General features: G+C 48.5%; 4 protein-coding genes across 4 annotated transcripts; 2 read left to right on the plus strand and 2 right to left on the minus strand.

The window, feature by feature from the left end:
• Positions 1-437: 437 nt before the first annotated feature.
• EDB82DRAFT_523827 (uncharacterized protein) lies at positions 438-1,289 on the minus strand (the record flags this gene model as incomplete). The annotated part of the gene is made up of 2 exons (XM_025734123.2): positions 438-1,032; positions 1,141-1,289. 2 exons carry the CDS (start codon positions 1,287-1,289, stop codon positions 438-440), a joined length of 744 nt encoding a protein of 247 aa, XP_025584961.2.
• A 2,262-nt stretch (positions 1,290-3,551) lies between these two features.
• Positions 3,552-4,942, minus strand: EDB82DRAFT_426418 (transcription factor IWS1; the record flags this gene model as incomplete). Its single annotated transcript, XM_025734124.1, has 3 exons — positions 3,552-3,825; positions 3,878-4,356; positions 4,409-4,942. The coding sequence occupies 3 exons, from the start codon at positions 4,940-4,942 to the stop codon at positions 3,552-3,554; spliced, it is 1,287 nt and encodes a 428-aa protein (XP_025584962.1).
• A 310-nt stretch (positions 4,943-5,252) lies between these two features.
• EDB82DRAFT_497715 (Di-sulfide bridge nucleocytoplasmic transport domain-containing protein) lies at positions 5,253-7,326 on the plus strand. The gene is made up of 3 exons (XM_025734125.2): positions 5,253-5,500; positions 5,590-6,578; positions 6,630-7,326. Exons 1-3 carry the CDS (start codon positions 5,392-5,394, stop codon positions 6,987-6,989), a joined length of 1,458 nt encoding a protein of 485 aa, XP_025584963.1. The 5' UTR covers positions 5,253-5,391; the 3' UTR covers positions 6,990-7,326.
• A 2,224-nt stretch (positions 7,327-9,550) lies between these two features.
• Positions 9,551-12,706, plus strand: EDB82DRAFT_160428 (fungal-specific transcription factor domain-containing protein). The gene is made up of 4 exons (XM_065607089.1): positions 9,551-9,950; positions 10,148-11,262; positions 11,315-11,716; positions 11,771-12,706. The coding sequence occupies exons 1-4, from the start codon at positions 9,693-9,695 to the stop codon at positions 12,450-12,452; spliced, it is 2,457 nt and encodes an 818-aa protein (XP_065464679.1). The 5' UTR covers positions 9,551-9,692; the 3' UTR covers positions 12,453-12,706.
• The last annotated feature ends 268 nt before the right edge of the window (positions 12,707-12,974 follow it).

Consider the following 12,974-nt stretch of genomic DNA (forward strand, 5'->3'; position numbering starts at 1 on the left):
ATAGGAGAGGGAAGCAAAGGAAGGGGAAAATAATATATATATAAAGACAGGCCAGGCCAAGACGAGGGAGATTTGTTGGAGATTAACCAGAGGTCGGGGGCGTGCTCCTTGTCTTTGGTTTTGATTCTTTGACTCTGGGCTCAGCGTCTTTGCGGATCTGCACTCGCTTGGCTTTCAGTTCTCTAGGGCCCTGCCAAAGGCCATGGGATGGCTGGCACGCGGCGCAACACGGAGCGTCCCGCCCGGCGAATAAAAGGGTCTTTGAGAGCTCAAGTCCAAATGTTCAGCTCACCAAGAACCTTCTGAAAGACAGGGAACGTGAATGCTGAATGCGCAGTGATGGCAGAATGGCAGACACACAAGTCAGGTGGTTGTAAATCAGACAGCCATAGGGACAACCACTATGGCAATCACATTCTCATCGTCCTCCGCTTTCATTAGCCAAGGGCAGCCCCAGGCACCTCGAAAGGTGCAGTAGGCGAGTGACCAAGTGCACCTCTACCAGGGCAGGCCAGGCTGAGATCAGGTACAGAGGGGCCCAGTGATCGATCGAGGGATTCAAGGTTGGTGAATGCCCAAGATTTATGGGGTCGTGTCGTCCTATCAAGGCCCAAGCCCACAGTCCCCCAGAGGCTCAGTGCAAAGGGAACAATGCCGCTGTGAGCAATGTCCACACTTGTTTCAACTTGCTTCACGGCTGTTCCCTGTGAGGTGACACAGCATGCCACGCCATGTTGTTGAGTGTTTCCTGGGCACCTGAATAGGATGATGTTTGCATGGTTGGGACCGCCATTGACTTTTGCCAATCGCCAGACATAAGCAAGCCGTGAGCGTAGTTTCATGTCCGTAGCAAAATCCCGTATTCTGTGGATGGACAATCGCAGGTACCAATGCGCACCAAAACTTGTTGGTGACGCCGTAGCTCGTGCAAAAGACCAGCGGTCACAAATCACTTGAGTAGACCACGCAGACTTCGTTCGGGCGGTTTCAATGCGACAAGCAGAACAAGGTGCGACCATGAAATTTCCAAGGCTAGTGGAAGTTTGCCAGAACCAAGACAGGATGGAAAGTAACGAGGGTAATGCAGAACGGAAGATAAACAGAGATAACACGACGAACAAATAAATATCTTATACATACTCATCTGTCTGGTTTGCACCCTCCATGGTGATTATAGGCTTCAGATCCTTCTTGCGCTTCTTAGCCGCCAGACTGCTATTGTTGCTGTTTGATCCGTTGCTGTTGGCATTCAAGGCCTTCTGGGCGTCGGGAGATTGTGTGCCGTTCATTGTGTTTGGTTCGTTCAGTCTGCTTGTGCGCGACTGTGCAGGGTCTATATGGTAATGCGAGATCGGAATAAAGAGAGCGCTCGTATGTCCAAGTCGTTAATGGTCTGTGTCGTGAATTCGTTCAACTTTCGTAATGTATGTTTGTAGGATGCGACAAGCGTCTAATTTCTTTGATTGTCGGTAAGATAGGTAGGTTGGTATGGAAGTTGAAGTGGGGGAAGAGGGGTGGTGCTTGTAAGTGCTCGGTTGGTCGGTATCGCAAAGAGAGTATGTCTATGTTTTTTTTCGCCTTTCGTATCAATGATACCTAATACCGAAATCGCCCAGATGAACTGCTCCAGATGAAATAGAGTCAAGATAACCAGAAGATGATTGCGGTAGGTACTCCAATTGCGATCTTGGTGCGGCAGGGTCGTGTTGCGTAGTAGCGGCCCAGCACAGTATTTTACCAGGATCAAACAAAAGTATCAGTGCTAGCTGGTGTGCTATATTGGTTCCAAGGTGAGCCAGCAAGCTATTGTAGGTAACTTGGTTGACTGAGTAATGGCTTATGACGGGGAGATGGTGATCCAGATGAGTCGCGATAGGTGCTGGAAGGTGAAGAATAAACAGCCGTGTACTATTTAAAAAGATAAAATCTATGGACTTAGAATGCAGAAGAGTGAAGAGAAATAGCCAGCTGCCAACTGATGGAAACAAGGAGGGGCCCAGATGCCAGGGTCCCGGTTGATGGGTTGGGCTGGGATAAGAGGAAGGTGACAGATTTTTGCAGTGTATGTACACCTAACGTTAGCAGCCAACAGAATTTTGCGTTGACTTCTGTAAACATGGCAAGCGTCTAAATTCACAACCCTATAAACACAAACAAGATTACAACAGCTCCATTATGATGGCAGTCTCAGACGACTCACGGCATAATTAATATCAAAATAATAACAGGGACAGATAGTCCATCCGCGAGATACATGCATGTGTGGATAGGTATGTCAAGTCGCAAAGCGATTCACGGCCCTGGAGCAGCCCAAGAACCTACAGCAAGGACTGACAAAGAGAAAGACGAGCTTGTCGTCGCAATCGAAACTTGATCTCTTGTTCTATTGATCCCTGCTGTGCCTAAAGAACGACGGGCTCAAGGCAAGGATTCGTAGAAACAATGCATTTGGACGGCCAGGTAGCGGCATTTGTTTTGGGTAATTGCTTGTGTCGGTAGTCGCGGTGATGCTCTCATATTAGGCGCTAAAAGTTGACTTGCACATTCATTGATTCGAGCAAGGAGCTGACGCCATTCTTGCAGGTACCGAGCAGGGCACTCCAGGTTGTCTCCTGCAAGGATGCATGTCGCAAGTTTGTATACCGATATTAGGCACTAAAATGATTCAGAACACTGTAAAACTGATTTAACTTTACGTGTAGCAGATGCAGATGCAGATGTATCTCATAACTATGGCGCGCTTCGACTGCTGCTCAAACTTCTCATTGACCGTTTTGATCGTAGTCGCATCCATAGCGCATGTCAAACATGGAGGTAGCCTCTCCATCGAATCTTGGGCTTCATCAATTGAGACCTGACGTCACCGTTCCAAGAACTTACCAAGGCACAGTTCCCGATAGTTCAGTCGTGAAACCAATATTGGGTAAGAATACCATGCAACTATATGAGCGATTGGTGTGTCCGATTTAGATTAGTACCCTGGAACGGCGCTCCTTTGGGATGTAGGGTTGTGTCCAATATTTTCTTCTTTACCTAGGTATTTATAGGATGGGCTCATATTATCTATGCCGTCTTTTTGTGTCTGGATCTCGTGCATTTGTACAGAAGCACGGCGACGCTACGTTTTAACAAGATGACAAAACTTGCCTATTATTTGCCACGTGGCTAATAATAACATCTTACAGTCGTGTAAGTGATCACGCCCGGATCAGCTTCTTCTTCTTCTTCCAGTGTCAAGCGCGTGCATTGCACGTGTGTTATGGATCACCCGTATTGTACTAGGACATGGGACAAACAACCATACTGCTACCCAAGTCGGAAATGGGACATATGAGATCTTGAGAAAGCAGTTCACATTAGCCCATCATGATGGGCTTCCATTTTATGAGTTTAATAGCCTTCCTTGTATACGTACGCCCTAAACGCCAAACCCGATATCTGCCTCTGCCATCGTCGCCTTTGATATCAACCAATAGCTCGCAATCAATACGCTCCTCAATGAAAGATGCAACTTCAAATAATCTCAGTGGAGGAGTCCTATATTAGCCGTCTTAGTTGGCACGCTTCTTGCTCTTCTGCGTCATCTTGCGGAATGCCTCCATACCACCGGCACCCAGAGGACGATGGCCCGAGCCCTGGCTTCCCATGAAAGTGCTTTGAGGGGCGACTGTGTAGCTCGAGGGAAGATTAACCATACGGGCAGAGTTGTTGCCGCGTGAAGGGGCTAGAAGACGCTCACGCTCAGCCTCCTTGGTGTTAGGTGCAGGACGTTGGGATAGACTGAACTGCGAGTTGGTTTTCTGGCGTTGTGCAATCTTGGCAGCGCTGATATCTTAGTTAGCAAAAGTGGTATTAAAGAGAGCGATGAGCCACTTACTCGTAATCATAATCCCGTGTCTCAATCTGTCGCTTTTTGTAATCGTCGGTTCGGTTGAGGATAGGTCTGCTCCACTCTCCAAGAAGACGCTGCGCAATTCTCTTGATGCTAGGCTCGGGCTTCTTACTCCGAGTGTAGAAGACAACTACCTTTCCAATACCACTGCTGAGGAGCGCTTCCTTTTCGATATTCATTTTGGCAAGAGCATTGAAAATATCTCGCTGGATGTTGTAGGCCGGGAGGGACCCGTCGTTCAACGGTTCCAAAAAGAACTTGACATGTTGCAAAAAGTTGGTGTCTGGATCGAGAACTTCATGCTGAACATTGTTGCGGTTCATGATAGCAGTGACTTCAGGAAGCAGCTTCAATTTGTGAAGTGCTGGTTGACCAGCCTCACGAGCCTGATTGTCGGACTGGCATGCTCCCTCCATTCTAACCTTGAGATCCGCCAGTAGGTCATCGATCTCGGCCTCAAGATCCTTTGGAAACGAAAGTTAGTTATCGCCCTTGTCTATGCATCAAAGTACCTACGATCTCGTCCTTCTTCTTGCGCTTCTGGCCGCTAGGCTTTTTGATCGCTGCATCAAGAGCTCGGTCAATAGCCCTCTTTCGCCGTTCTTCTGGTGAAAGATGGTCTTCGTTCTCGGGTTCCGGCGTGGCAGCCTTGGACTTTTGGCGTCGTTCTCCATCAGCAGCAGCGCGCCTTGATCGTCGGGGCTTTTTGGTCCCGTCGTCTGCATCATCCATCTCGATATCTTCATCCCGATCTCGACGCTTCTTATCTCGGCGACCTTCGCGAGGCTTCTTTGGTGCCTCACCTTCTGCACGCTTACGCTTCGTTGCCTTCAGCGTGCGAGCAACATCTTCATCAATTTCAACGGGACGATCTTCAATATTGGCAGTTTCAGGGTCGTAGTCCTCGAATTGGTCCTCATCTACTTCGGACAGCGCATCCGAGTCGCGATCAGAGTCGGCAGCAGCAAGAGCATCTTCGTATTCCTGCTCCTGACCATCGTTGACAGGCTCGTTGGCGTGCTCGCCGATCGGGGAATCCCTTTCGGACATCGTCGCGTCGTCGATCGCGTTTGACTGCGTCAGCAATTATTTCGGGATGGTGAGATGGTAGATTCTCTAAGGACAGGCAATATTGAAAGAGGGGCTTTGCTGGAATTTCACCCGTGAAAAGTGTTTAAGAGCTTTGATCATCAAAGATCAGGTAAAGAAACAACAATCCGCAAACCTTCAACTTTCTTTGCCTGGTTGGAGCCGCCACAGGCATGAGGCGCGACCCTTGTCTGCTGACATAATCACATAGCTCCAATTAGGAGCCTGAGGCAAGTGACCCGCACCTTTGTTTACATTGGCCTTTTAGGTAGTTGCCATGGATTGATTCATGAATCTGGTGGCAGCTGCTTTTGTTCACAAAAAGCTGCCAAACTTCAAAAAGATCTCTGTTCATCTGGGAGGGCCTTATACCGTAACACTTCGAGCTACTCATTAGCTGTCAATCGATTATGGATCGTCGAACTTACGAAAGTCCTATGGACTGGGAATACCAGGACAGCGGCCCTTTTGATCCCACGAGTCCCTTTACACATGCAGCCAAGAGTAATTCGCAGAATGGTGAGTTGAGACTTTGCAGGATTTCAAAGTCCCTAAACCAAGTCAACAGGCCCTTCTCAAGTGCCAGCAGCTAATATCCCGTATCGCAGTCTTTCCTTCGCCCTCAAAATCGAGCTTAAAACCCAACCCTTTCGCAAACTTAGGGACACCTTCGAAACCCAACCCTTTCGCAAATTTAGGGACACCTTCGAAATCACAACCACCTCGGGCATCTTTCTTTACTCCCCAAGTCCCATCTAGGGCTGCCGCGCCTCCGTTCCGAAACCCTGCTTTTACAACGCCGCGGCGACCATTCGAGGATTTAGCATTGTCTGAAGCTTCAGGTGCAGAGGATAGTCCTGCCCCAACAGAGGTGTCTGACTTCCCAAACGATACTCCTGAAGTAGACCATACCAGCGATATCAATATGGGTGGTATGGCAAGTCCCTCCAAGATTGACAAGTCGCACCGATACAACAAGACTCCTTTCTCGAGTAAGAAGCACACCCCGGGTCGAGGCGAGATCAGAGCAAACCGAGACCTCCCCGTATCCGAGTTTATTCGCAAACGGAAGCGACACAACCTTGACAGGGACGTCAGCAACATACCTCGGCATCGATGGACAGAGTCAGACTCCGACTCAGGTGATAGTATCGCACCACGACGACGATCGCGCGGCAAGAGAAATACAAAGGAAGAGCCCAAGGGCTTCCTGGGCTCCCTACTTCATATGTTGGATGAACACCCCAATGCCCCTGATAATCTATATCGTTGGGTGAAGTTGCTTGTCAACTTTTTCCTTGTCGCAGTCTTCGTCTATATTGGGTGGTCAATCGTGAGCACTATCAAGACAGATATCGAGAACGCAAATGAGATGGCCCGTATCGAAATAATGGGCAGAATCACTGAGTGTCAGACACAATACACCATCAATGGTTGCTCAAGAAACGACCGCCCCCCAGTGATTGCAAAACACTGCGATGAGTGGTTCGAGTGCATGACGCAAAACCCTGAAGCTATCATGAGGGTCAAGGTGACAGCAAAACAAATCGCGGAGATCATCAACGAATTCTCTGACGCCATGAACCTCAAGGCTTGGGTACGCTGTTCCTTCGAATTGTCTATTAACTTATAACTAATATTTGTTTAGGGTTTCTTCTTCGCTGTCCTCATTTTCTGTGCCTTTGCGAACAACTTCTTTTTGGGAGGATATGTTAACAAGCCGGCGGCGCCCGTTCCATCACAACCTGCCTCTTCATCACGCGAGGCATCAATGGTTCCAGAGAACGGCCCTGGGTTCATGTGGGTTCCCGTACAGACACCAAGAATGAAGCGTCATATGATTCTCGACGAGGGGACGGACACGGACAATACACCACCAAAAATGAAGGCACTACTTCCACCATCTTTCACGCCTTCGATCCGCCGAAGCTCAAGCAAAGGAGATCGAGGTCGCAGCCCTGTCAAGAATCGGAGCCCAAGTAAGGGACGCCGGGAACCATTCGCATAGCGAACTGTGATGAATAAGAATATACAATTATTTATTTTGTTATGATTGTCGAGAGATAGGAACTGTATAACACTGATGCATAGTAACTGGGCGCATACATATGGCGGCGGGATGGATGGTGTTTGGACAACCAGGTTATGGTATTGGATTATGGGAAAGATCATGGATGTTGGGTGATACTCTGGTTAGGTAGATAGTTTCTCGGTCCATCTTACTACTGTTTTCTTCAATCAAAGGTCCCTTCCATCATGGACGAACATGGTGGCCTGTAGGACATATCATGATTGGGCGCTTGTTGAACTAGCTGAATATCATTTTCAAGCTGAATTGACTTGGGGTGATGTTAATAAGGCTGTGATGTATTTATGCTAATGACGTCGATACTGTGGGGTTTCTGAGGCCAGGGTCAAGCTGATAAAACAGCGATGAAAGAGGTTCATTGTTGTAGATACCAGGTGATTATCGACGAAATGCTACCTAGACAGTTGCCAGAGATCATTTTAAGACTCAGTAGCATGCGAGTAGACCTTTCTCTCACCTATATCGCATAACTATGTTCAAATCCTTATTCGGTTGAGTTGAAGCTTCTGTGAGTAGAGACAAGCTTGGGGCATTGAGACTAAGAATCACGCTAATTAAACAGGAGATTGGGTGGTAGCCGTTTACTCAGGAACGACCATTCTACCCTGTCTATCTGCCATTCCCAAAGGAGTAGCTGGCCAATTCTGTTGTTCACAAGGAGTGAGGGGCTTGTGATGACGGGATGCCGGTACTAATGCTGATCATAGTCTGGGGTAGCAAGATGAGTTCAAAACACTGATGTCTGACATCATCCTCGCAGGGGCAGGAAACCTTTTTTACCTGGGAGGTCCAATTGGATGAAGCGGGGTCCAAATGGCCATATGTTTTATGCCCAAGAAAGACACATCCAATGCGAAAAGCCAAGATGATGTGGACTGTTGGTGGGCTTAAGCCAGGTGCCTTGCAAGGGAGAATGCACAACCTAAACGGTCCGTGCCGATCCAATGGGAGACTGAGAGTGATCAAGATCCCAAATCGGGCTTCAATGAGGCTTGGAGGTTGACATAACAGACAATAGTAGCGTAGTTCTGCTGCTAGTTGTTGAAATGTCTGATAGAGACAAGAGATGGAATGAAGGAAAACACGGCAAGTTGTTGTAAGCACGGAAGGTGATATCCGCCGTCTACAGAGGAGGTGACGAGAACACAGATGCTGGCAAATTGATTTGCTTTGACTAGACAATATAACCGTCTGGAAAGAAGACAGAATTTGTCGTTGCCCAGTAATCACATTAAAGAAGATCGATCGCGCTTCCTCCGTGACTGGTTACAGATCACTCTCTTCGTTCATTACCGGCAACCTTTTCGTCTGGCCTTTTAAACTCAACCTCGTGTCTTCTTTCTTGACTGTTCCAAAGACCATTCCCGTCTTCCCTTCACTCCTCACTCTTTCTCTCTCTGAGTTGAAATGGTATGAGACTGAGATTGACCCTCGGCGGTTACCTCTGATCTGTTTCTAAAGTACAGAGCCGCCGGGTCGAATCGTACAACATTTTGCAAAAAAAGAATTCACTCAGGAAACCTGCGTACCTGGAATTGGGCGCAACGGTAATTGTGATCGCAGTTACCTTGGAGTCAGAATTTTCTTTTTCTTTTTCTGTTCTTGTTCCCTTCCCCGACTTCTCTAGATTGCCTGTCAACTTTATGTTAACTGCGCGAAATTTCCGCTCCTAGTCTTATTGTCGACTACTCATTTCGTCATTGCCAATTGCTGCACGCCAGTTATGGTTTGGTAGCTGTCAATTCATGCTGTGCATTGACCACTTCAGCCAGCAGTTTCTGGTCTCTATAGTACCGACACCATCGACGATCGAGTGGACACCGATTATCTATCTAATCCTCTAGCTAACAGCATCGTGCGTTCATTCCTCCTGCAAAACGCAAAACACAAAACACGGTTACAAAAAGAAAGAGGAGACTCTATTGTGCGCTTCGAAGCGCCATTGATCTTGCAACATTCTCACGCCAAGTTTCTTTCCCCTTGACTCGCGAGACCAGTCACAAGCGCCTTCAGCCCCCAGTCGCAATCCACAAACTTGCAAGCTTCAAAGCTCACTTCTAGTCCAGTTACGTCGTTGCTAGCTACATGCGTATCTGCCTACTACCTGGCTAGGTCAACAAGTGCGCAGTTGCTGGTCTGTTTACCGAACAATAAACTATAACCAAGTGCGACTCGTCTCCAATTCATTGTGAGAGCTTGGGTCACTTCAGCATTGTGTCTCCGCATCGCATTCTCCCCGCTACGAGGCGTGACGCGACATTGAATCCAGAAGCCATTCAAGTAGCAGCAGCCCAAAATATTCCTGAACCAGGCCAGGCGCAAGAGCCAGTACTGCATCTCCGGCGCCAGCAGAGAAAACGAGAGCTCGAATTTTCAAACTCAAGTTTTTACTCGGGCGATACCAACACGATTTCCTCTACAGCATGTCCGATTGCGCCGTATCCTCCACTGTCGCCCCTCCTAGACCTCATCCCACCAGAAGCTCGTCGAGCTGAAGGTAGGACTTCAAAGCCTAACGGCAAACGCTGGGCTCGATTCGCATACGACTATTTCGGGCCCGCCCTTCTTCCGCCGCTTTTATCATATCTGTGATAGCCTATAGACAAGGCTACAGTTCGAGAGATGGACGTAGACAACGAGCATTCAGATGGCGGTAGTCAACCGCCCCCCAGCGCTGAACACACGCCTCAGGGAACTTCTGCGCAAGTTGGAGGAGCATCGGGAAATCCAACCCCTACCTCGGTTCAGTCTGCAAACACGCCCTCGACTGCATCCGGCAATGCATCTATTGTCGCCCATTCTCAGAACTCGAAACGTCGCCGAGGGTTGGGTGTCGTGACGCCCAATGCCTGCACCGAGTGTCGTAAGAAACGCGCAAAGGTATGTAGCAAATTGGCCCGCCTCCTTCTGCTCCTATATCCCCAATCGTGGTGAAATGCTTATTTTGGCTTGCACATGACGCTGTCTGACGATAAATCGTGTTGTCGGTTTTGCGACGGAGTCTTTTATATGCATCTTGTCTACGCAACGTATATTTGTATTTGCGTTGCTTCTCGGCTAACAATTGCTGCGCATAGTGTGATGGGAAGAAACCATGTGGGCGCTGCAGAGCACAAAAAGATGTCGAGTGTGTATATGAAATACCAGTGCGCCAGTCAAAGGAGAATTTGCGAACCGAAATCGAGACTCTACGTCAAAAACAACGATCTAGTGATCAAATCTTCGCTGCGCTTGTTCGACCCGAGCTATGGGAAGGGGTTCTCACCCGACTTCGAGGTGGACAACCCATCGAGAGCATTTCAGAATGGCTAGCGAGCGTGCCGCCCTCTGGAGGGGGTCCGATGCCTAACTTTTCCAATCGACCCGAGGGACCTACGATGGGACCCGCGCCAGGTTTCCCGGGAGGTGGACTGGGAACGTTGGCGGCGATGAGTCTAGGTGTGAACCAGGGGCCGCCGCAGCAGCCTCCGATGAGAGAGATGGGCCAGCAAAGTCCCTGGCATTCTTCTTTTCACAGTCAAACAGGATCAACGAGGAGTAATTCCTACCCAGATGTTATGAACTGGACGCCACAAAACCGTGTCGGATCTTGGGCAGAAGGAATGCATCCAGAACAGATGTCAGATGGCTTGCCGCGATATCGAGGGGTCGAGCAGATTTTGTCCCCTCTGAACGAACCGGAACTCCGAACACCTACTTCAACATGGACCGCTCTCACTAGCGATAATACTCTCGTTCAGCATCTTTTGGCACTGTATTTTTGCTGGGAGTACCCGACATTTGCATCCCTCAGCAAAGAGCATTTCTTACATGATTTTCAAGAAGGACGAAATCGCTACTGTTCGCCGATACTAGTAAACGCCCTCCTCGCGTTGGGCTGTCGTTTCTCAACTCAGCCCATGTCTCGAGCGAATCCCAATGACCCATACACTTCCGGAGACCATTTCTTCAAAGAGTCACTACGACTCTTCTCTCAAGAGACAGACCATCACTCGTTGACCACCATCCAAGCCCTGGGCATAATGTCTATCCGGGAAGCTAGTTGCGGACGCGATTCGGAGAGTTGGTATTACGCTGGTCAGAGTATCCGGCTAGCTATTGAGATGGGATTGCACAGAATCATGGACGAAGGGGATGAGGACGAACTCGCTGTGCAATCAGCGACCTTCTGGGGAGCATTTGCACTAGATCAGTATGTCTATCTCTGTGTTGCGAGAAAGTATTTGTCTAACTTGCCCCCGCAGCGCATGGTCCCTTGCTACAGGCTCACTGCCACAATGTTCCTGCTTCCCGCACTTACCGCCAAAACCGGCAATAATAGGAGACATAGAGGCTTCCTTATGGGTACCATATACCGATGATGGTAAGTTTGTTATCGAATGGTTCCATAGGAAGTTACTAACGATATCAGGAGCTCCATTACAACGATCCTGCCAGCAACCGTCAAATGTTAGGTCTGTGTACAAGTGTTTCTGTGAGCTGAGCGAGCTGGTACACCAGTCTTTGTACATTCTACATTCTCCCGGTAAACCTCTCACGGCGAGAGAGCTCTTGAGCATGTATACCCAGTACCTAAACTGGTATGATAGAATCCCCGAGGTTCTTCGGTTGGGGCACAACTTTACCCCAGCTGTGTTATTTGCACAGTGAGTTTCAGCATGAAGATGCTCTTGTCGAGATAAAATACTAACCGGGAATAGCATGTACTACCATTTTGCCATCTTACTCTTGTTTCGGCCTTTAATCAAGCTACGAATCATCGGGTCCAAAGTCTCTCCCCGCGACGTCTGCTCCCAGGCAGCTGACGCCATCCAAGGTCTCCTGAGATCTTACTCTTCCCTCTACACGCTGCGAAGAACTCCCTCATTCGTGCCGTATTTCGTCCTCACATCAGCCATCATGCACCTGGCAATCGGCGCGATTTCTGTCAATCCGGAAGCCACTGAAGCCGATATGAAGAAGGCGGTCAAGGTTGATCCTCGCGTGGCTGAATCTATTACCCAAGGCATCTCGGATCTTACTGAGATGGCCCCTTGTCACCAGTTTGCCGAGCAGGCACTCAACATACTACGATATCTTGCTGTGAAGTGGAATATTGACGTCGAAAACAATGTCGATAAGCTCACGGCGGAAGAATATGATCGTCTTGTCCTGCCACAAACTGGCAGTTTGAACTTTTTTTCACCGAATTTGCGTCATGGAGATATAACGTGCCAGTGGGGCACAGGAAACTTCATGCCAGGAACACCAAAACAGTCGCCTTCAGTCCAACAGACGGGGGACAATTTGGAAAACCCTCTTTTCTGGCCCTTTCCTATGCAAGGCCGGCCTATACTTCCCGATGGCATTGAGTTAGAACATGCCGGCTTTTCTGTGCTCTAAGATACCCAAAATAGCTGACCCTTCGGATAAAGCTTTTCTGTTGCTCGTGTATGAGTTTATATACAAATACAGGCTTCATGTTGGAGTAAACTGGAATCAGGGTCAGTACTTTTACCAGGTGAAACAGGGATCAAAGCCAATGTGATGAGCATCTTCTGGCGAATTGGAGCTTTGGGTGTGTTGAGTCATCATCTAGGTTCCAAAGGCGAGTGTCAATGTTCCATGCTGTGTGTGCGTACATCCAGTGAAGGGGATGGGTGATTAGTCGTCAGGAATTATGGGCTTTCGTCGCCATGTTTCACGAGGAACTGATTGAACCTACCCTATAGGCTGAATAACAAGAGCATCAACTCCTCTCCTATTTTGTGGCCAAGGGAAGTTGTATTTGTGATTGTGTGGGTTAAGAAAACTGATATATGTAGTATCTGATAGCTTAGTAATTTGTAGTAGACAAATCCTTTCATGGCCACGTTAATGACTTGCCACGCACCATTGTCAAACTAATGCCTAGGGTTTGTCGTT

This window comes from Fusarium venenatum (assembly GCF_020744135.1).
Source record: "Fusarium venenatum strain MPI-CAGE-CH-0201 chromosome Unknown EDB82scaffold_2, whole genome shotgun sequence".
Taxonomy (NCBI): Eukaryota; Fungi; Ascomycota; class Sordariomycetes; order Hypocreales; family Nectriaceae; genus Fusarium; species Fusarium venenatum.